Source organism: Zeugodacus cucurbitae, chromosome 6, assembly GCF_028554725.1.
Source record: "Zeugodacus cucurbitae isolate PBARC_wt_2022May chromosome 6, idZeuCucr1.2, whole genome shotgun sequence".
Taxonomy (NCBI): domain Eukaryota; kingdom Metazoa; phylum Arthropoda; class Insecta; order Diptera; family Tephritidae; genus Zeugodacus; species Zeugodacus cucurbitae.
This window is the reverse complement of record NC_071671.1, coordinates 19,131,935-19,156,900: the sequence shown is the minus strand read 5'-3', so window position 1 is coordinate 19,156,900 and position 24,966 is coordinate 19,131,935. Positions and strand designations below refer to the sequence as shown.

Below are 24,966 nucleotides of genomic sequence, written 5' to 3'. Positions count from 1 at the left end.
GTTGCGACTTGTTAGTGTTGCTGCTGCTTAGTTTTGGTTTTAGTTATGCCAGCCAGTCAGCCTGTCACCCATCGAGTCAGTCCGCCAGTTTGCCAGCCAGCTACAGCGTCTGTGTGTGGCAATATTTGTAGCTTCGTGAAGTGCATTTCAAATTGGGCCACCACAGCATGCGCGGTACTCTCTACTCTCTTCTCACACTTTTTTACCATGCACCCTAGCTAAAGTGCAAATGTTACTCGCAAATTATGCAACAATAATCTGCTTGTGTTGTGCTCTGTGGTCCGAGGGCTTATGCTTTTTTCGACTATGTACATATGTGTTGGTGTTGGAAAGTAGTTTACCATGAAATTACAATTTGAAAATGTTACGGTTTTTTTTTGTTGTTTTCAAAGAAGCTGTGATACTTTAGTGGTGGGGTCAAATGAAGATTAGAGGACGTATAAAACTCTTTCGTTACCAAATTAAAAAAAAGTAGTTCGAAAGTACCGCTGGGTATTTTTTTTAATTAATCCCTGTACTTTCTAACATTTATTTTCTAATTTCGAAATGTATGTATTCGAAGTTTCGAGTTCGAATTCATCCGGAGATCCAGACAGTGTTTAAAACTCAGTTACGTAAATATATATATATATATATATTTGGCGTAGGAACCGCTTTAAGCGATTATAGCCGAATCCACCAGAGCGCGCCACTCATTCCTCCTTTTTGCTTTTTGGCGCCAACTGGAAACACTAAGTGAGGCCAGGTCACTTTGCACTTGGTCTTTCCACCGGAGTGGAGGTCGTCCTCTTCCGCGGCTTCCTCCAGCGGGTACTGCATCGAATACTTTCAGAGCTGGAGTGTTTTCTTCCATCCGTACAACATGGCCTAGCCAGCGTAGCCGCTGTCTTTTTATACGCTGAACTATGTCAATGTCGTCGTATAAATCGTACAGCTCATCGTTCCATCGTCTGCGGTATTCGCCGTTGCCAAAGTTCAGAGGACCATAAATCTTGCGCAAAACCTTTCTCTCGAAAACCCCCAGAGTCGTCTCATCGGATGTTGTCATCGTCCACGCTTCAGCGCCATACATCAGGACGGGAATAATGAGTTTGATTTTGGTTCGTCGAGAGAGGACTTTACTTTTCAATTGCCTACTCAGTTTAAAGTAGCACCTGTTGGCAAGAGTGATTCTGCGTTGGATTTCAAGGCTGACATTGTTGGTGTTGTTAATGCTGGTTCCCAGATAAACGAAATTATCTACAACTTCAAAGTTATGACTGTCAACAGTGACGTGGGAGCCAAGACGCGAGTGCGCTGACTGTTTGTTTGATGACAGGAGATATTTCGTCTTGTCCTCATTCACCACCAGACCCATACGCTTCGCTTCTTTATCTAGTCTGGAAAACGCAGAACAAACGGCGCGGTTGTTGCTTCCGATGATATCAATATCATCGGCATACGCCAGGAGCTGTAGACTCTTGTAGAAGATTGTACCCTCTCTATTTAGTTCTGCAGCTCGTATTATTTTTTCCAGCAATAGATTGAAGAAGTCGCACGATAGTGAGTCACCCTGTCTGAAGCCTCGTTTGGTATCGAACGGCTCGGAGAGGTCCTTCCCGATCCTGACGGAGCTTTTGGTGTTGCTCAACGTCAGCTTACATAGCCGTATTAGTTTTGCAGGGATACCAAATTCAGACATCGCGGCATAAAGGCAGCTCCTTATCGTGCTATCGAAGGCAGCTTTAAAATCGATAAAAAGATGGTGAGTATCGATTCTTCTCTCTCGGGTCTTTTCCAAGATTTGGCGCATGGTGAATATCTGGTCCATTGTGGATTTTCCAGGTCTAAAGCCACACTGATAAGGTCCAATCAGTTCGTTGACGGTGGGCTTTAGTCTTTCACACAGTACGCTCGATAGAACCTTGTATGCGATATTTAGGAGGCTGATCCCACTGTAATTGGCGCAGATTGTGGGATCTCCCTTTTTATGGATTGGGCAGAGCACACTGAGATTCCAATCGTCAGGCATGCTTTCTTCCGACCATATTCTGCAAAGAAGATGATGCATGCACCTTATCAGTTCTTCGCCGCCGTATTTGAATAGCTCGGCCGGTAATCCATCGGCCCCGCCGCTTTGTTGTTCTTCAAGCGGGTAATTGCTATTCGAATTTCTTCATGGTCGGGTAATGGAACATCTATTCCATCGTCATCGATTGGGGAATCGGGTTCGCCATCTCTTGGTGTTGTACTTTCACTGCCATTGAGCAGGTCGGAGAAGTGTTCCCTCCATAATCCCAGTGTGCTCTGGACATCCGTTACCAGATTACCTTTTCGGTCCCTACATGATAATGCTCCGGTCTTGAAACCTTCTGTTAATCGCCTCATCTTTTCATAAAATTTTCGAGCATTACCCATGTCGGCCAGCTTTTCAAGCTTTTCATACTCACGCATTCGGCCTCTTTCTTTTTACGTCTGCAAATGCGTCTCGCTTCCCTCTTCAGTTCTCGATATCTATCCCACCCCGAACGTCTTGTGGTCGATCGCAACGTTGCGAGGTAGGCAGTTTGTTTTCTCTCCACTGCGGAACGACAATTCTCATCGTACCAACTGTTTTTTGGCGTTGCCGGAGACCAATTGTTTCGGCTGCAGCGGTATGCAATGAGTTTGAGATGCCGTTCCACAGCTCCCTTATATCGAGATGCTGATGAGTGCTCTCAGAGAGCAGGAGTGCAAGTCGAGTAGAAAATCGTTCGGCTGTCGGTTGTGATTGCAGCTTTTCGACGTCGAACCTTCCTTGTGTTTGTTGACGGGCGTTCTTTGCTGCACAGAGGCGAGTGCGTATCTTTGCTGCTACTAGATAATGGTCCGAGTCAATGTTTGGTCCTCGGAGCGTACGCACGTCTAAAACACTGGAGACATGTCTTCCGTCTATCACAACGTGATCGATTTGATTGCGCGTGTTTCGATCAGGGGACAGCCACGTTGCTTGATAAATTTTTTTATGCTGGAATCTGGTACTACAGACAACCATATTCCGGGCCCCAGCGAAGTCGATCAGCCTCAGGCCGTTTGGCGATGTTACGTAAATCCCGTCCTTTAATTTAGAAAACTAACTAACCACTAAATTTGGTGTACCTTAAAAAAACACAAAGAATGTTCTATACCTAAAAAGTGTTCCCTCAAAATACTTTGTAAAAATACATTGACGACTCAAAAAGTAGGAAAATGAAAAAAGGAAAAATTAAAATCTAAATACATATTTAAATTCATACTTTTCACTATCTTGTGAAAGACGTATTAACACTTATTGTTATGATCGATTGTTATGGGAACCTCAACAAGTATTATCACAGCTCTGTTCACTCCAAAACATAACAAAATTAAAGAAAGGTATATTTTAAGAATATTATCATATTAAGCAGAGACTTATTCTAACTTTCTTCCAATAAAATGTAAGCTCATAACAAAAATATCTTGGGAAATAAAAAGAGGTATCACCTACTGGTTTAATGTGCGTTTAAATATTAAGACAACGAAGTAAACTAATAAATATTTAATTCTCAAGTTAATTTTTACAAACATTTTCAAAATTATAATCAAAATTTAAAAAAAAAATTCTGAAAAGTCAAAATACAACTATACACCTAAACATCTATTTTGATTTTAAAGCGGAAAACCCACAAAGCAGTAGGTTAGGTTAGGTTTGTAGGCCGATCTCTGCAAAAACAGAAGATCTCACTTAGAGAGCCGGTCGCTGTCCATTGTGGTACCAATAAAACTCCTTGTGGATCAAAGGCCTTTAATATTGCGCAAAACGCTTGGAATCCGTTACAAGTTTCTTAAGATGGCTAATATCGATTCTAGCCAATTCGCTAGGATCGCCGAAAAAGGACCTTCGGAGGTGTTTCAACCTCAGTCTGGCAAAAGCTGGTCAATGAAGAAGGAAATGCTTAGATGATTCCATCTCGCCTTCCTCCATACAGCATTGGCAACTTGTCCAGTAAGTACACCAATGATCGCGCTGAGATGGACCTTGCCCAGAAAAAGCAGTTGAAAGGACCGCTTACGCTCCACAGAGGGTCAAAAGGACCTCGCCACTGCACAAGTACTGGTAGTTGACCAGCGTTTGACGAGCTGCATGTCCAACGCTCTTGCGCAGGTGGACGATGCGCTCCCATTCCGACGTCAATGTAGCTAGGGTACCCTCCCTTGCAAGCTTGTCCGCTATACAATTACCAACGATCCCGCGGTGACCGGGATGACCGGGCAGTAAATATTCTTAAATCTTATCGATCCAAGACTATCGATAGATTAGATATTTCCTTTCGGTTAGAGCCGTTTCCGATCTTGGAACTAAATAGTTGGTTTTTAACTGACTGATAATTATATAATTTGATCTGCAAACCTAAACCAAATTTGGATTAAGATTCTTAAAAGTTATAGAACTGTCTTCTGAATTAAGCCAGATAACAATGTCGAACCTGTTTCGTAGACATCAACCAAAATTTGGCAATAAGTTAGTCAGAACCGACTTCATTGAGACGCTGAACAGAGAACATTGTTATGTAAAAAATATTTTACTAAAACGCTTCGAAGAAATACGCTAGTATAGATCAAGAGACCAGATCGCAGTGGAAAAAACCTATATCCCTTTAAAATAATACTTTCAGTAGATTATATTACACTCTATTCTCTGGTTAATATACGTCAAGGTTACCATCTTATTTACTCTATGATATTTTGTACCGAAGATCCTAACTTCTCCATCTTCAGCGAACTTCATCATTTTAGTTTCAAAATGTTATAACTATATTTATCAGTAACCTGAGATGTACTATATAATAATAGTCAACTTTAGATGATACAAACCATAATTTCAACATGTCGAAGGAAGTAATGCTGACGACTCTTAATGATAACTTACATTAGAGGTTTCTGTAAGCAGGACTAGTTTCCGATGAGAACTTAGCTCAAATCGATCTAAATATAGAAGGAAGTTTTGTATATAGACCAAATCTTCATTTTCACAATTTCACAAAACCAATTTGAAGAGAAATTCTCCACAACCAACAAACAATGGCATTATTATCTCCATTTATGCGCCTGTGAGAATTAACTTAATAAATAATTGTTAAAACTTCTTAATAAACCCAAATAGCCGAATGTGATAATCGCTTGTAAATTTCATAATTAATTTTCTAAGCTGCAATTGTGACAATGAATAGAATATCTCAAATAAATGTCCCGACAAATAACCACAGAAATACCAAATTTAATACCACAAAACTTCAACCACAAATGAAGAGGGAAATATTTCAGATTATCCGCAAATAATGTGAAATGGGAAAAGCGCACTACAGAAGTAGAAGCGTAAAGGCGGGCAGTAGAGTTATGCTAAAGCTTAGAAATTTTAAGCTCAAATACAAAAGCAGAAGCGAGACAAAAAAGCATACAAAATTGTTCGGAGTAATTGGACGAAGCATTAAAGCAGATTAGTAGAGGAAATGAAGAAATGAGCGAAATTTCGAAGGGGTGACAATGAGAGTGTGCGACAATGAGAAAAGTTATGAAGAGAGGTTACAAGAGTATAGCTATTGCATACTAATAATAATATCTTCAATGAAAAGCGAAAACAATGTGCCAAAATTTGTCAGCAACTAATAAATATGAAAGCAGATGAGTAGGAAAAGGGGGAATTTCGAGCCAAACTCAGCAGAAAATTCTGGACGAGGGTCAAGTTAATAGCTATACTTTTTGAGAGCCAAAAATTTTGTAATTGAAGGAATTCATTAATCCATCCTTACATGTTTTACGGAAGAGAAGTTTATATATAAGTCTTTTGTTGGAGATACATAATCTATGGAGTGACAGCCTACAATGGTAATCATCGAGCTGTTTGATTTGTTTTCGATCACCTTCTATCTATTCCTTTCTGTCTCTCTACATCTTTAGACTCTCTCTCTTGTGATTATGTCGTTTCCATTATTATACCTTTCTAACTATCTCCCAGCATTAACCAGCATTAACAACACCAACAATGTCAGCCTTGAAATCCAACGCAGTATCACTCTTGCCAACAGGTGCTACTTTGGACTGAGTAGGCAATTGAAAAGTAAAGTCCTCTCTCGACGAACCAAAATCAAACTCTATAAGTCGCTCATTATTCCCGTCCTGATGTATGGCGCTGAAGCGCGGACGATGACAACATCCGATGAGACGATTCTTGGGGTTTTCGAGAGAAAGGTTTTGCGCAAGATTTATGGTCCTCTAAACATTGGCAACGGCGAATACCGCAGACGATGGAACGATGAGCTGTACGATTTATACGACGACATTGACATAGTTCAGCGAATAAAAAGACAGCGGCTACGCTGGCTAGGTCATGTTGTACGGATGGAAGAAAACACTCCAGCTCTGAAAGTATTCGATGCAGTACCCGCTGGAGGAAGCCGCGGAAGAGGACGACCTCCACTCCGGTGGAAAGACCAAGTGCAAAGTGACCTGGCTTCACTTGGTGTTTCCAGTTGGCGCCAAAAAGCAAAAAGGAGGAATGAGTGGCGCGCTCTGGTGGATTCGGCTATAATCGCTTAAAGCGGTTCCTACGCCAAATATATATATATATAACTATCTCCCTCTTTCTCTTTTTCACTCGATCTCTCTTCTACAAACCTTTCTATTTCACATATCTCCCTCTCTTTGTCTATATTTCTATCTCACACAGATCCAATGAACCCGATTTCAATGTAATTTCTTATTCCAACCCCTCTATAATGAATATCTATCTATAATCCACCATACTCCAATCTTTTTGGACACGGTTTCGTTTAGTCGTATTGAATTCCGCGCCAGTACAGCTGATATAATTTTTATGGTCTTCAGGGACGGATTTCACTAAAATGAATATCTGTATGTGATATGTGATCGGCTTAAAAAGCTCAGTTTTTTTAACATTTACTATTGAGCTTTAAATTGGCCATGATCAAAGCTCTCTTTTAATCTTGTGTGGTTTTATATCATTCAATCAGGCGGGAGAGTGCTACAAAGATAAACAAACTTGAAAAATCTGAAGACTTCAAAAAGCTTTTAAAAGCTTTATATCAGAATAAGACATTTAAGATTATTAGTGTGGTATTTAAGTGTAACTTTCTTTAAGTAATAGTTTTTTATCACGGAGGCTAAGAGATAGAGCTTTCTCTACATTCTAAAGCTTTCGAATAAAAACTTATTCTTACTTAACCTCAAACATTTAAATTGCGCATTTGACTAATTACTAGTAGTGCTTAACTGGAAGTAGTGAAAGATCACCATTGGCAACAATTTCACTTGAAACAAAACAGAGCAAAAAAAAACTCCAACAACTTCCGCACAAAAGCGCAAAGCATCTGAAAGCGATTAAAATGAGTGCGCTTTGTGGTCGCAGCTAAAATAAAGAAAACAAAGGAAGCCACAAATTACTCACTCAACTATCTCTTCATTTATTGCTCTTTTTGACTCTGCACTCTGCGTATGCCCAACAAAGCTTTTTGATATGCTGTTATTATTGTTGTTGCATTTGCATCCGTTACTTTTATGCATTAAAGCTGGCGCTGCCTTTGTGGTATTTTGATTATATGCAAATTAAAACATGAAAGCGCTTTCATCAAAAGCCAACACATATTGAAATGCATATATATAAATGTGTATAAATGCATTCCACGAAGTACTCCCAATATATATGTGCATACGATTATATATGTATTTTCCTAGAAGTCAAACATTTGAACTTCGCTTGATGACCCGCTGCGAACTCACGGTATCCCATTTTTGACTTTCAGCAACCCATGACGGCGCATACCTTCAACCCTGTTCATTCGTTTTGCCTCTCTCCTTTATATGTCCTTCCACTGTCCATTGCCTGTCTCCCTTACCATAATTTCCTGGCGCTTGCTGGCACACTTAGTGGCCACATTTCCGTTTCCGCTGTTGATTACAAGTACTATTTGCCCTCTCATAATCAATTTTTCTCTCGCTATTGTTGCTTTTGTTTTATTTTGATTGTTGTTGATGGCGTGGAAATTATTTTTACGCGCTTTTGGTGTTGGTAATTGTTTGACTTTGACGTTGAGTGAGGCTTAGCGTGACATACGCTTCTTTGGTTGGCCTGTGCTTAGGGTAAGCGAGCTATCAAATAACATCACCTCAGATGCATATTGTATTATCATCCCATGAACTAAGTTCGAGTGTCCGAACCTTTTTGCTGAAAACTACTTCGATATAAGATTTTTTCTTCAAATCTTCAAATATTCTTTCTTTAACGGCAGATTTATTATATTTATTCCTTTTTGGAAGATCATGTTTAGACAATTCAATCAAGTTCTATGTTTTAATGCCCTATAAATGAAGAAGAGAAAGAAATCACTAAGTGTTGACGTAAAGTCCAAAACCCGCCACAAATTCGCTAAAGCGACTGCTTTCAATACCAGATAATCCACTGGACAAGCAAACAGAAAGCTCTGTATTACAATCTCGCAGACAACTTGGACAGTGCGGTTCAGCTAAATCATGACATACGGCAGAGGTATTCATCGAATTGTGACCAGTGAGTCCAAGTATATAACTTCCTAGATATCATGCCAGCAGTGCCCTGGGCTTCCGCTATTTCCTATAATACTATTGTCAAGAAATACTCCAAAGCAATCAGAAGTTCTGTCTTTAACCAGTTTTGGAATGTCGAAAGAGTAGCAGAAGATCTAATGTCACTTTAATGCCAATCCGATTGAAGCCTCTGTTTGAATATGCTAAAGGAAACATTGAACTAATAATAGAAAAGTCAAAATCTTACCTTTTGAGCTTCAGAACAACCACAGTTCTCAATTTCCTTCTCCAACAACTCGGTCTTACCCCATCGTCCGTCGCAATTTTGAGATCGGTGGATTGAGATCAGAGGACAAGACATCGTCATGAGCTAGGTCGACAACATAGTATTCTGAGTAATCAATGATGGAGCAGATGCTGTACACCTTAAAATGTCTCAACATGCCGCTTCTCAGAGTTCCACTTGTAATTTTATACAGGGAAACTTCCATAATCTTTATAAACTACGCAAATATTTATCTCTGTTCAAAACCCAGAAATGCCTTCATTTCCAAGCTAAATAGACGACATGTTTGTACAAATAGTTAATTTTATTTATTTTCATATTTAGCGCTAGCGATACAATAGCTTCTCAGAAATTCGGTCTTTTAGGGATGTGAAGTATCTATAATGTCTGCGGTGAGACTTAAGTGTTTTTCATGACATACATTTTCAAGGAAATTTGGCTTTGTCCACCGGGAAGACCAATTTGTAGTGTTCGCACTCAGTTCACATGACTATATGTATCTTTTGTCTATCTGTAGAATAGACTATTTACAGAAAAGTACTAACCAAGTCTGTTATATACTGGATCCCTTTATAGAATTTATGATATAAACCATTGGAGAATTGCAGGGGTTATTATACTAAATGTATGAAATAACGATATATGGTCGAGAAATGGTTAAATATTTACATTTTTTCACATTCAATTTCCAAAAGAGTTGCCAATTTTTACAATCATATAATTAATGAATCACTTGGAAAAATAATTCTAATAAAAATATTTTGTATATATATATGTATATGTAGAGTATTTATTTAACTATTGTGCAAAATTTTTATTGAGAGCTTCACTAATTTATTAGTGCTTCGTTCATATTTTTCTTTTTACTACTATTTTTTACAATCTCTCTGCTCTTCACACAATTTTCTGCAAAAATATTTTTAATTTTTCAACTTTATTTACACATTTTTTATTAATTTCTAATACCTTTGTAGAGCACACACACCCCGTTTGCCAACTTCACCATCCAGGCACTTATTCCATTTATTTTAATTATTTTTCCCAACAACAACATTGCGCTCACAATTGCCAAGCATCAGTTTTTGCAACCCAAACAATATTTTTTCTACATTTTCCATATTTGCTTTTACACGCTTACTATTTGCTATTTACTACAATATTTGCTGTTTGCTACTGTCTGCTCAAGTGCGAGAATTTGTGTTTTTGAAGCTTTGTTATTTACCGTTACAAAGTAGTGTTAATGCAAACTCCACAGCCAAGCTAACAAAGGATAATAGACGAGTATGAAATAAATAAAGAAATAGTAAAAAACTAACGGCAAATAGTTACGGTTACTTTTATATAACAAGCGTTGAATTGCTCTAAAAATATATGCTGGACGGACGTGCACCCTTCAACACAAAGCAAGTGCAACAATTTGTCTAACTGCTCGCCCGTTCAGGCAACCAACTAACAACTTTTGTAGTTGTACTATCTATCCATCTAACTGTCTGTTGAGTTAGCTACCACTCACTGTCTCTAACGGTAAAATAACCCACCTCTCTCTCCACACTGGTCTGTTGCTCCACGCTTGTCTGCCTTCAAACGTTCGTTTGATGGGTTCGAGGGCACTCAACGTGGTCGTTTTGAGTATGTCTGAGTAGCACACCAGCAACAACAACAGTTGAAAAGTATTATTAATATAAGTCAACAACAACAATAGCAACAAAAAATAATAATATTTGAACGCATAAGAGTACAGGTGAAAAATATTCGACTAACTAGGGAAAAACAACAATAACAACAGCAACAGCAAGTTAACAACAGGTTACAACTTAGTTAACGCGCCACGTGCCACACGCACACACACACACAACCATACATGCACTTGAACAGCAGCAACATTGAAATTACACGCAAATATAGAAATATTATACTCAACATTATATGCACTTGCCACTTGCCACATGCCACAAGTGCTATTGCCACTCTATGACTTCACTGCCAAACCGGTTATGTAACAAAACTGTTATTTTATTTATTATTCGCTTGCGTTTTGGCTTTTGTGGCGGCGTCAAAACATGTTAAACCGCACTGTTTATGTGTGTGTGTATTTTTCTATGAGAGAGAGAGCTTCAATATGAGTGTGAGTATGCGTGTGCTTGTTATTTTTACAGCTTTTGTAAAGCTCAACTTGAAACAGTGAAGGTGCTTCATTGCCACAAAATAGCTCGCAAATAACACTGAAACACAATTACAATAACTGCAATAGTTGCATCATCAATGTGCCACTCTTATTTGTTTAGTAAAGATCACTTGTGGTTGTTGTAAAAAAAGATATATTTTTAAAATATTTACTTTTACTATTATGTTTAGATATTCAAAGTACCACACTTGAGCCGAATTTTTGCAGACATCTTTGTTAAAAAATTGAAAAACAAAAAAAAATATTTTTTACAGTGTACTTGTGTTTGTAAGCTTTGAAGTAGCCTAAAACTATGCAACGCTGCCATTCATTATTCGTTTATGGTTACTTTTGGTGAGAATATGAAATTATTGTGTAAAGAAATATTGAAATTTTCATTCAACAATGCTCAACAGCAATATGTATATTTGTGTTATATACAGTATATGTCCGATTTCAACTATTTTTGCCACCTAGCTACATTCTACCCAAGATTATAACGAAATTTTAGTAATAGATTTCATATGTTAATCGATATATATATATATACAGAGGTAGTCAAAATTATTTACACACCGAACCTTTTTTTACATGTTTCACAGAAAAGGCTTGGCAATAAATTCATAATTGGTTACATCGCCTTTGTCATCAATAACAGCCTGCTTTATGGTCCGAATTGATTCAACCCAATTGTGCACTAAGTTAATTTAGACCAAATGTCGGTAATTTCGGCATTTTCGGCTATCGATTGTCCTCTGATATTTAACGATACCCCACATATTCTCAATAAAGTTTAGGTCGGGGCCTTGCGGAGATCAATTTGATTTGCTTCACTTAAAAGTTTTGTTGGTAACGACCCTTTATGAAATGGAGCATTGTCCTGTTGTAAAATGTAGTAAATAGTTGGAAAAGGCCGACTAACCACTACAATGACATGGTCATGTGAATTCTGATACATCCGGATGATTTAGGGTCCCTAAATTAGTAAGCAAAACACTTCCACAAAAAATCCACATGTCACATCCAACTCTATTTAACGCCTAAACTGCATATTTCTTATTTTAACATGGTAAATGCATAAAGCGTTTGCTAAACAAGCCCTGGAACCAAAATTCAGCATTATCTGCCCACGGCAGGCTCCCGGATCTAATTTGACCGACAAATAACCGACATTTCGCTTTCTTATATTCGGAAATATTGACTCATTTTCGCAAAACGTCAGGTATTTATGTTAACTCTTTTAATGTCCTGAGCAGTGTAGTATCATTGACTGTTCATGCAATATGCTGATTCGATGCTGCATTCTCTTTGAGTTATCTCAGATTTCCGGCCAGTTATCTTTAAATTGCCCTTGCAATATTTCGTATCCTTTTTTTAATAACATTATAAACAGTATTCCATAAAATTCTATAAATTTGAACCAACTCCCCAGTCTTAAACTTAGTAACAGTCTCCAATCTAGTTATAATCGATAATTCCTTTTCTTTCTGCATTTTATTTACCAATTTTTATATTTTCGGGCTGAGTTAGGTTGTTATGAATGTTGTTATGCTCAAACCAAATCCAAGGATAAAGACTAAATCGCCGTGTGTAAATACTTTTGACTACTGTGTGTCTTCAGTTCATTTGTTATTCCATCGCCATATTTCTATGGCGATTCTTGTTAAACCGACTTCATTCGCTCAGGAATGGATGAAGCTTTATACCAACAGAGGATTTTGTTACCCTGCGACAACAACAATAACAACTTGTAAAAAAACGTTCGATGTGCAAATAGTTGAATGTGTGAAAACGTTAAATCAGTCCTAATAAGAGGCTTAGCATAATATAATCTGGTATAAAAAATTGAAGAAACAGTCCATACAAGCCAACATTTATCTTGAAGAATCTAATCTCTAATTACTTTTTTCACATTTTCATATGTCGATCATTATATAAAATTTCTTACTAAAAATTGGCAGAGTATTTTTCATCTTTTTTTGATTTGGTAACATCAGTTGACTGTAATCAAAGTTTCTTAGAACAGATTCTAATAAAGAACTTGGACTCCGCGTCATCTTCCAATTAACACAGTAAACAAAGGCAAATAACTGTGTTTTCTTCTATCTAATACTTGACTTCCATAGCACAGTAAAAATAATACAACAAATGGTAAGGATTTGGTAGAGGTATAATTTTAACTTTCTCTCGGTATTTTGGTATCCAGATCTCATTAAGCCTACAAAATAATTTAATCGATATATAAGCAAAGGACACATATACTCCTTTCATTAAGATCCCGAGAGATGTACATAGCTACAATGATACCCCGAACCCCACTAGAGGGCACTGCTGGAGCTTTTTTATTCCCTCGAAAAAAAATACTTAGAAGTTTCTATCGCTGAGGCTGAGATATTCAAAATATAATAGATATTAACCGCTAGAAAATCTTCGTATCAGGAAAAATATAGAACAGAAAATAGTTTCAGAAAATAATAATTTTATGATCCCCTTATCCCTTAGTATCAATTAGTTTGATTTCATCCAGGACAATAATTAATTTATCAGGGCAATATCCGGATTTCTGGAGGTAGATCCATAAAAAGTCTCTTCTTTCATGTCGTTTGAAATTCAGATGCTTTAGGTAACATTGTCCCAAAACAAGGAAATAAGGGAATCTGATATACTCTCCTAATCTAAACTAAGAATCATCCTCGCTGACTTCTATGGCCCATATTACTTCATATGGAAAATGTAAATGACATTATGTTCATTTTGACAGCAAATAAACAAGTTACTGTTGTTGTAATTTTTCAATAGCTTAGCAAAAATAGTTACGCCTGCAACATTCATTTTCATTTGCAATAAACACCAACAATAAACCTAGTCTAGAAATCACAGCAGTGCAATGAATGACAGGTGCAAGCAAGAGCATATATATTGGAGAAAAACACAAAAGACAAACATAAAATAGCAACAAAATCGTTATCGAGGACTAAAACTGTTAACAATGACAGGCGTGATGCAACAAGGATAAAAATGAAATTAGAAAATAGAAATAAAATAGTCAAAGCAGAGAGAGAGAGAGAAGAGAGAATACGTGCAGCTTGATGAAGATGTCACAACTAGCTATATATAAGGAATGGGGGTATCAATGGGGGCTGGTGATATTTTCATGCCAATGAATTGCACATATTGACACCGTCTAGCTTATGAAAAGGTATTTACGAATAGCTACGAAAATAAATAACATCACGTTCGATATTGAAAAACGTTTCACACTTTATCTGCAAATCAGCAACAGCGGTGACAGGACAACTGCGAATGAGCAAGAAAATGGAGAGGAAAAAAATAAATAAAAAGAGAAAAAGGAAAATTTGCAAAAAAGAAAAACTGGGAGAAATACATGGCAATAGTGAACATTATATGATAATATATAAACTATTTTATTTTTTCCGACTTTATTCCTAAGAATTAATTTTGATTGGATTATTTTGGGTGCATGACCTAACAGTGCAAAGGTCAACAAAATCTTTCATTATTAACAAATAACTGGTTTGCTCAGAAATATCATAATAAATTTTACTCTTCACAAAGTCTTCTTCTGAGCTAAGATTCTCATATCTACTTCAGAAATCATTCACAGACAACAAGTGCTATATTCACAAAGGTCCTTTTATCTGACAATACTCATACATATATTTGAGTCGCTTTCGTTGGATACTTTTAGTGTAAACATGCGCATAGAACAAATAACAACAACGAATAATTTAAGATCCAGATCACCTATTACCTTATAAAACGATCAGAACAGCTCCAGGATAGACCTTAAGAGCCATAATTATTCATGGTTTTACCTTATGAACTTAACTTCCAGGAACAGTTAACATTAACAGTTAACAGTATTCAATTTGACATCCATCCGAAAATATAGACTCGATAGCTAGTTCTTTAGAAAAATAAGCGGCAAAGCTATATTGGTAAACAATTGGCTTCGTTTTCCGATTTGGTGCAAATATAAAATCCTCACTCATGCGCGCGAAATGTTTTGGAAGATAGTTAACTTAACTCGAGACTCGACATTGTGTATTCTCTTAAGAACTAGTTACCTCAACTCTGGAACTATTCAAAAATATCAAAATTCAAACTTTAGTCATAAGTTTTTAATCTATAATACCAGCCACACGACTCATACATCCTAAGAAATATACTTAAGGTTCTCATTTATCGAGAGACTACTCATGGTAGTTCAATTGGATATTACAATATACATATCTGTGTTTCCTTAATAGAAATAAAATTACACAAAACATCATTTGCATTGACGTCGAATCCATCTAATCTAACTCTGGAGCAGTGAAATTTAAAATCTTACCTACCCACACACGTAAGATCCTGATGCTCTCAGACAGCGTACCAACTATCTTTCTTCGACGGCATAATATGGTTTCACGGATTTTATCAGCCGTTCCTTTCTGATAGTTTGACATCTCTTGAGAAGAATCTTCTTCAAGGAACTGTATAACCCTATTCATAAACCCAATCAATGTGAATACTTTGAATGAATATTCGTCAAATATTACGAGGTATTGAAAAGCTGTCAAACTAAATATCATAATAAAATTCACAGTTGTCCAGAACAGTTGTTAGATGTCAAGAGCTCGAATATTTCTCCAAGCAAAATATTAGCAACGTTTGTCTTCAACTCATATTACACATATTTTTCACACAACTGTGATAAATATCTCCACATCGAGAAAGAAAAAAACTCAATTGGAAAAGAATACCCAAAGTGTGCATTAAAAAGGAATAAATAAAAGTCCGTTCATTTGTGCAATGCAAGGCACTCCAAAAAGCATGCATTGAACCGTACAACCATTACGAAGCGCTCAAGCATAGTTACGGAGCAAGAAAAAAACACAACAGCATATCCTTGCCGATCGCCAACTAAACTCCTCGTATGTAGTGCTGTTGTTGGTGTGGCTAAAGTTCGTTATCAGCGCGTTGCAAAGTCAATGTCAACAAGAAACAGATACGGAAACGGAAATGGCAGTGGCAAAGCCAGCTCAAAAGAGTAAATGCATGAGCCGCCTTTGGTTATGGAACCTAGTACCGTTAGCACTTGTATTTGTATACAAAACAATAATAACAACAATACTAAGTGTGCGCTCAGAAAAAATGCTGTTTACTATGCAAACAGCAAATGTAAGAGATATTTTCAACTAGTCAGTCAGCCGTGTTGATTATTGTCGGGCAAGATGGCTGGTAATTGAGAGAGGGGCGCGGCGGAAGGGGCGTGCGAAAATGACAAATGCATTTATAGAGATGCATATTGGCTATAGTGAAAAGAGAAGCGAATGAGGCGGTACCTAAAATTTAGAAAGAATGAAGCTAGTGCCAGGTACCCAGTTATTGAAAGGATAAGGCAATAAAATTATTTGTACTATTATCGACTCCAATTGTCGAAATATTAGGTAAGAAGGCGAAGTAGAAACATCTCCACAATTGTTTCTGTACTGCTGGAATCGAAATTAGAGGTTTCAATAGATTTATGAATATAATGAAACTGAGGATCTCTTGACCCGGGGCAAAGGGTTTTTGGATATCAAAAAAGATTGCTGTTTCAACTGCCCAAGTGGGACCTCTTTCGAGGAGATTAGACCCGAAACCTAACTTGGCCTGATCTGGCATAACTTAACTATATTTCAATAAAACGGATCAGGAATATCTCATACTGGATCAATAAATTCATATAATCACCTCTTGTGTAGAAGCCATATTGTTTTCCTGAGATCACTTAAAACTATTCCCATCAACTGTCTTACCTTATTGCTTATAAATCGATGAAGGATGTCCCTCGAGGAAGGAAATGTAACGGCCGTTAATGGGGGTCATATTTTATTAGCCTTAGGTAGGGCTTCGATAGAGCCAACCTAATTGTTGTTTCTTCCGGCAACTACGAGTTTATAAATTTTTCACGAAAAAATTCGTCAAATACTACAAGACCCCTATTAATCAATTGTTATCATCTCTTATACTTATTACTAAATTTGTACAGGAACTCAGACTAAAGTAAACGTTCCGAGATCACCCTTTATATAGGCCGACTGCCCTTATATCGTGTATATACGTGTAGGTACCGAGAAGTATTAAGACGACCCTGAAAAAGTACTACAATATCGTATATTCATCTAGTGGAACCATCCATAATATTAACGAACCAAAAAATATAAATAAAATCAATAAACATCACTAAACTCACTCCTACCCATTATCACGAAAAAAACAAGCTTTAGAAAATCATACACCCCGGAAAACAAATGAAATCACTCACCCCTTGCTCCTCGCCACACCACAGTTACACTTTACACAAACAGTGATTGATTACAAAACTAATCAGCAACAATAACTTCATCGAGTGCAACACTGTGTTGCTTTCTTTTTGCTTTTTTGCATTGTCACGCCATGGATCCCGCAGGAGTAATGAACTTCTTTGCTGCCAAGTCGCAGAGGACACAAAAACAAACTCTCCACTGAATTGTCAATAGTAACTAAGCACTTTTTCATACATTTTTCATGGAGGTGGGCAAGGACGGCAGTGTTGAGAATTGTTGTGATTGCCCTTTTGCGAGTTTTGGCGTATTTCTTGTCGCTTTCCATGCCTATTTGTCAAGCAATAAATCAATAAAATCAAAAAATCTTCACAAAGGTATCCGTCGGTCACCAAAACTGTAGGGAAATTCCGACAAAGTGCAGAAAATTTGATTAGAAGCGGTGACAAGTGTTTGAGTAATCATAGGCAATTTCTTGGAAAATATGAAAAGGTATAATTTTCTGCTTTCTGCGGAGATTGAGGAGATTTATGTGAGTAAGTGTTTGTTGGCATATTTGTTTTGAAGTGGCTGTAACAGTGTTCTTATTTAAGTAAAATATGACCTTAAAAACTGGATGTATCACAATGAAAGGGTTTTTGAATGAAGTTAGATACTGAGGAATAACCTTAATCTTATAAGATCTTCTTCATATATTTCATATAAAATCTTTCCACTTTACATCACCACATATCTTCTGCAAGTACTCCAAATAATATACTTAGTCTTACCATTCAATGATTTTGTCCATTTTCCGTAAATTTTAAAGGGATAAACTATCCGTAAAAGAAGATCTTTGGAGAACAACTGACGTTGGAACCTCATTATATAAGGTATTCCATCTTTTGCAATATTTACTTGTATACATTGAGTCGAAAACCTTGAATTTTAGCTAAGAAGATCAGGCGAACTCAGTACAACTTAGGATTATGGTTCACGTCAACAATTAATCAAAATGATCGAGATGAATTTGTCGAGAATTTTTAAAAAGCAGTACATTAGTAAACTAAATTTAGACAATATATTAGAGAATGGTATAAGAATTAACCAAAGATATGATACATGATGTTTTAATCTCAGTCTCAGGCCGAGGGATCCTAATGTTTCGATCTCAACTTCCTTTCTATCTTAGCTATTCAGACAACTTCGATAATCGTCGTAACCCAATTAGGCAGCTATTGGTTAATAATTGAGGGGCGATGAATCATCTGAAAACAAGATATATACCAAGGGATTTGTTGCACAGTTTAGATCATTAAATAGATTATTCGTTTGTTTGGATAATTTTATGGCTTGGACTGTACTTATAACTTGGATGTTCATTATTATCATGTATGTTGTTTAACCCCGGATTCATGATTCTATGATTGAGATTAGGAATGTTGCCATTGAATTTACGTTTTATTGTCTGAGTTTTAATTCATTCATTCGACAAGCAATTAAAAACCCATAAAAAAAGAAAAAGAATTACATATAATAAAAAAATAATCATTGCAAATATTGCTAGATTTGCTCCCTCAAAAACAATCAAGATTCAAAAACCCATTTTGTCACTATCTGCAAATAATTGTTTCATCGCAAAATAATAAAAATCGTATCCAAATTTCTGGTATGTCGCTAACAAAAATCTGTAATAAATCTCGCCTGCTTTCGAAACTCGTTTTCTGTATTAGAAATTTATGCACAAAAATGTATTTTTGAAACACACAAATCAAGTTGGAAGTGTCAAATGGCATGTCAAAACCTACAGAAAGTACAAAATGAAATATTCGATGTATATTTACAACGGTACCTACATACATATGTACGCGAATGGTATACATGTCTACAAACATTAAATGTTTAGTTGAAAGACACCGACGTCAAAGCAACTCAAAATGTTTGACAAAAATATTACATGCAACAATATACCCTTTATGCATGTATCTAACAACTTCCCTACAGCAATTTTTTATCCAATTTTGAGATAAGACTTAGCAAATGAGGGGTTTGGAAAACATAGTTTTCACTGAACTGGAAATAATTTATTAAAGTTTAGTGGAAGAAAATGCCTTGATATTAGTTTTCAAACATTCTGCATCAACTCTAAACAAATACATTTTCAATCTATCCTCTCTAAGTCAAATAAAATGTGGAAAATATGTTCGATACTTAGTGTAAGCTGAGGAATAGATAATTATTAATATTCTATAAAGGAGTGTATATAGATGAAGGACGCTGCGGCGAAAAAGATATTTTTTCATTATCCTACCTACCAAGAAATTAGTAATGTAAGATCCAAAAGAATGGAATCATTATCTATATAATACGAAAATACGCTGATGTTCCATCATTTGGATTCAAAAGTGACATTTCACACCATTATCAAAATTAAGGACCCTCAGTTAACCGCTTAACAACTTGATATTTCACGTTCAGAATATATTATGGTCTGTATCTACCCATACGCCAATCATAGCGATGAAGACTAAATTAGTTTTCGAGAAATCTGATAGAGTTTCAATTATAGATGACGAGCATTCCTTCACTATTTAAAGTTTGGTTTTGCTTGTTGGATTATCACAGTACCTTAGCTAAAACTCAGTCTTACTTTATTAGTTCTAAGTATAAGCTAAAGACTGACAGTTTTGTTTGGTGTACATTTGTTTTGTCGGCTAGGGAGTCCAAGAGCCGAATAATCTCTTGGAAAACATAAAGGAGGCAGTGGAAGATGATCTCGTAGGGTGTTATTTTCAAAGCTGATTAAAGAGGAAGAGAGAGAGAATTAAAAAGGCTCCCTGAAACAGTGTTTGGGACTGTTTTTGTAGACGCCGTGTTCGAAAGTAAAATCAGATTGTATAGGTTATGTTGTAATTAGTGAGCGAGCGCTGATTTAAATGATAATATCTAAGTCCTTTTCAACTTATTCCCGTTCCAATAATGGTTCAGGAGAAAACTTTAATTTCAGTGTTTCGTGTAAAATATGTTATTTTATTACTCTTCACATCCTGACTAATAGTTTAGATGTGGAAGTACTGGTGAAACATTCCTTTAAATTTTTGGTAGTTTCCATTGTCATTGGAGGCTAAAATTTTGAGAGACGAATCTGAAGATTTTTTGGAAATATTAAAGGTTCTGCTGGGTTCGAGACTAATAAACGTTTTGATATCATTGGTTTCAACAGTACCTCATTTTATTTATTTAAATTTCCCACACGGTTCTATGATCTATTATATATTTGCATACATATATTGTACTATGGAAATGCACAAACTGTAATTTTTCAAAAAAAATCATTTTTCATTTTTCAATTTGTCACAATCGGAACTTTTCACACTTGTATGCAGATAATGTATGTATGTATGTATGCATTTAAACTGATGTGTACACAAGCACAAAAATATAAGCCATAACCAATGAATGCCAGCTATCTCAATTTAGCTGATTTTTTTCCGCATATTTTTTCATTCATTGACTTTTCAGCTTACAGACATCGCCATATTTATGTATATATTTTCACGCTTTCAACTTTTTTTGTTAAAACAATATTTTTTTTATGAATTCTCTAGTGTCCACTCAGTGTATTGACTCTCTCTCTCTCTCCCTTTATCATAGTATTAATATATTTTCAACTCGCTCTCACTCACATGCACTCTCTATGTTTATCTCATTGCAGCTGCAATACGCCGCAAAGTATGCATTCGGCTATCGTATACGTGATTTTAATACCGGCAATGATTTTGGCCACAAACAGAATCGTGATTTGGATGGTGTGACGCGCGGTCAATATCATATTTTATTACCGGACGGACGTATACAGAATGTCATTTATCATGCAGACGATACGGGATTCCATGCGGATGTCAGCTTCGAGACGGGACACTGAGCCGGGTGTCGGGTGCGCCACAAAACGTCATCCATACACACACACATACAGAAGTAAGCAATTCAGTCAATTTAAACCAATTTCCAGCATACAATGCAAGCCAAAAATACAGGGTGTGACAGTTAGAGCGCGGGGAGGCGGTATATAAGAGAGATGCCAAGCAAAAAAGCAGCAATTTTCTGAAAAAAAAAATCACAGTTTGGCTGTAGTGCTGACAAAAACAGTGGTGTCAACAACACCAGCAATACCAACAACAATAACAACAACAAACGACAATATGCAGCGGCCACAAAAACGGCGCCGCAACATTCATTGATTGGCATCGCGGTTTTCACGGCTCAATTCGATTGCGTTTGCGTATTGGCCGACTACAACAACAACAAATAATAACAACACTCGTGGGTATGCGTGTGTGTTTGGTGCTTATTATTTACTTTTTCTTGCAGTTGCATAATATTATTGCAATTCGGCAGGCTGGCAACAATGAAACCATTTGACATACATAGTTGTTATTAATATTAGCTGTGTTTGTGTTGTGTTTAAAGGCTCTCATTTATTGATTTTGGCACAAAATTTTATTGCTTTTGTTTTCTTGTTGTTGTATTTATTTTATGTGTTTGTTATTGAAACTGAAAAAAATATTCATTAAACTCATGTTTATTTTTATAAATCATGAGTTCTAATTACTATTTTATTTCTCATTTTATTGTTGTAAAATGTGTAGAATTTTTATTTTTATTTTTTGAAGCACAAGTTTGAAATAAAAAATTTATTAAATTAACAATTTCATTGATTTTAACAAAACAAAATATTTTTTCGATTCTGTTACTAAACTCTGCCTTGTAAAATGTAGAAAAAATTAATTAAAATTCCATATTAATGGAAAAAATATATTTAAAATTTATTCGAAATTTTTTTTAAATATTTTGTCAACTCTAGAGGTTAGGAAATATCAACATTAGTCATGTAATAAAGTGTTTAATTTAATCAAAAAAATTCACAATTTTTTTCTAGAAGAACAAATCCAAATTAGAAGAGAGAATCCAAATAAAATAACAAAATTTAAAACTAAATTTTTGTCTCTTATTAAAATTTCTTTTATTAAAAATTTAAAAACTTATTTATTATTACACCCCATTGGGGGTATAATATTGAGACTTCCACTTCACTATTGCTGTCTTTTGTAAGCCTCATCTGTACTCTCACAGAATTAAATAATTTCATCAAATAAAAATGAAATAAATGTTGAAAAAAGTTTTTTTTAATATTAGAAAAAAAAACAATAAATAAATATTTCTTGAATAATTTCATTTTTTGAAGAAATTAAAATTATTTAAATCACAAATTAATAATACATATTTAAGATGATGACAAAAAATCAATAATTTCAAAAATTTCTGTTTGGTTAACTTTGTAAAAGATTTATAGCCTTTTTACGCAGGAGCTAATTGATCAATTAACCGGCCTCCCCCATCAAATGCAACCCTGCGACAAAGACGACTATTCATGTCGCTGCTAAAAAAATTAATCAGCTGATTAAACAAAAACAAAAATGTATAACAGCTGATCGGTTATCGAGTAGCCGCCAGTATAAAAGGCAAAAAAGAGTTTCTCAATAAAAATATTAATTAATCGATTAATTTGGCTGTCTAAAAACGCTATAAAAAAGAATGTCCTGTGCATTTATTATTGAAATTGTCTATACTATAAATATTTTAAAATTATTTTTATTTTTAAATTTAAAAACCTAAAAAATTAAAAAAAAAATAATAATTTTTTCCGATTTTTTTCTAAAGCAATAAAATTAAAATTAAAATTATTAATTTTCCTAGTGTTCGTATTGATTAATATTACAATTACTAGAAAATTTAACTATATTAAACTTAAAAAAGATATATTTTTTTATTTTAAATAATATGTTCCGAACAAAAGATATTTCAAAATAATTTAAAATAAAGTTCGAATTTTTCCGCCAAAATCATAACAATAGCCACATTTTAACCCCATCACTGATAAATATTTCATCATCACTGAAATTCTGGTAATTTTTTAACACTACTGTAAAATAAATATTGTTGATTATAATGATTTTATTTAATTATTATAAAATAAATAACAAGCGAATATCACATACAATAGCAATTTTTTCCTCTAAAAAAACATTCATCATCATACCATACACAAAATAACTGTTCATTTGCTTCACCATTTTCACTAATTATTTTCGCTACACTGCTAATGAATTTGCCTGCTACAATATATTGCAACACTTTCGAGTATGTGTGCTAGTGTTTTTTGTTTTTCAAATTTTTTTTAAGCTTTTTGTAGTTGCAACATTTTTCGTTTCTTCTCTGCCAGCTATTAACCGTACAGAAATTACGAAAATTAAATTAAAAATGCAATAATACGAAATGCAATTATAAACTGTATAAAGTTGACAACAACCAAATATAGTGAGCGCGAGCAAGAGTTGAAAAGTCAGCGAGAGGCGCTGCAGCAAAAATAGCAATAATCAAATTATTTGACTTAATTTGGTGTAAATTCGATTTTTCACTGATTAACTGTAAAAAAAATTCCGTAAATCGTGGTGAAATAATATGATTACAGTTTTTTTTTAATAATGGCGATTTAAAGATATTTCAATATTTAAACAGAATTAATTTATGCTGAATTTTATTAAAATTTATTACTTTTAAATTGTGTCCATTCATTATTTTTTAGCAATTTCTTTCAAAATGTTTAAGAATTAAAGGTTTCGGTGTTCTTAAATATTTTGCATAAGTATAAATAAGTCTTCGAAATTGTATGTATTTTAGTATCTAATATTGTTTGGTAGTAAATAATTTTATTAAATAAAACAACATGAAAATATTTCTAATAATTTCTAGATTTTTTTATTATTTATTTTAATCTTAATCAATTATTATTTTTCATTTTTCTAGAGAGATTTTATATTTCATTAACTGTATTTATTAATACATATTTTACTAATATTACTACTAATTGTTATTGCGGATTCTATAATATTCCAGTTTATTACAATTTTTCATTTTAATAGACCTTTCAATACATTTTAATAATTAAGCCATTTTGATCTTCACAAATAATTTCTATGTGCAATACTATAATTAATATTTTGTTATTACTTTGTTATGAAAATATTATTTCACAAATTATATATATACTTGTGTATTTGTACTCATTTGTAAATGCAGGTGTTTAAGTAAAACACAATTAATGTGCAATAATTTTTATAAATCTCAATAAAGGTTTACAAATAGCAATTATTTGTAGTAAAAACATCAATTTGTTTTTTTTTTTTTAGTTTTTATAGAGTTCACGAGTTCACTGAGTATTTTACTATTAATTTTGTTTAGATTCAGCGGAAATTCAAAAGAAATAGAAAATCCAATTAAAAGACTCACAATTTTTCATTAAAACTTTATAATTTATTTATCTGATCATCAGTGATCTATTTCGACAATAGCTACTCAACTTACACATCATAAACGACTTTTTCTTGAATAAGTTTGAAACTGCGACAGAAGCACTTACCAATAAGTTATACAGCTTCGAGTTTCAAAATAATAAATATATATATAAAAACATTCCCTCGAATACTTTAATAGTCACCTCATTTAAACTGGACAGCAACATTTTCCCTCAAAGAAGATATTATAATCAACCTTATATCTCCCTTCCGCTTTTCTGTATTTTGAATTTCGCGGCTATGTATAAAGCGAAG

General features: G+C 34.8%; 1 protein-coding gene across 1 annotated transcript in view; it reads left to right on the top strand.

Annotated features, from left to right (window-relative positions):
• The window catches only part of LOC105214853 (uncharacterized), a 58,053-nt gene extending 33,634 nt beyond the window's left edge, over positions 1-24,419 (top strand). The window contains exon 5 of the mRNA XM_011188518.3: positions 21,012-24,419. Within this exon, the coding sequence (XP_011186820.2) occupies positions 21,012-21,221 (210 nt within the window). The 3' untranslated portion in view covers positions 21,222-24,419. The remainder of the gene's footprint in view (positions 1-21,011) is intronic.
• Positions 24,420-24,966: the final 547 nt, after the last annotated feature.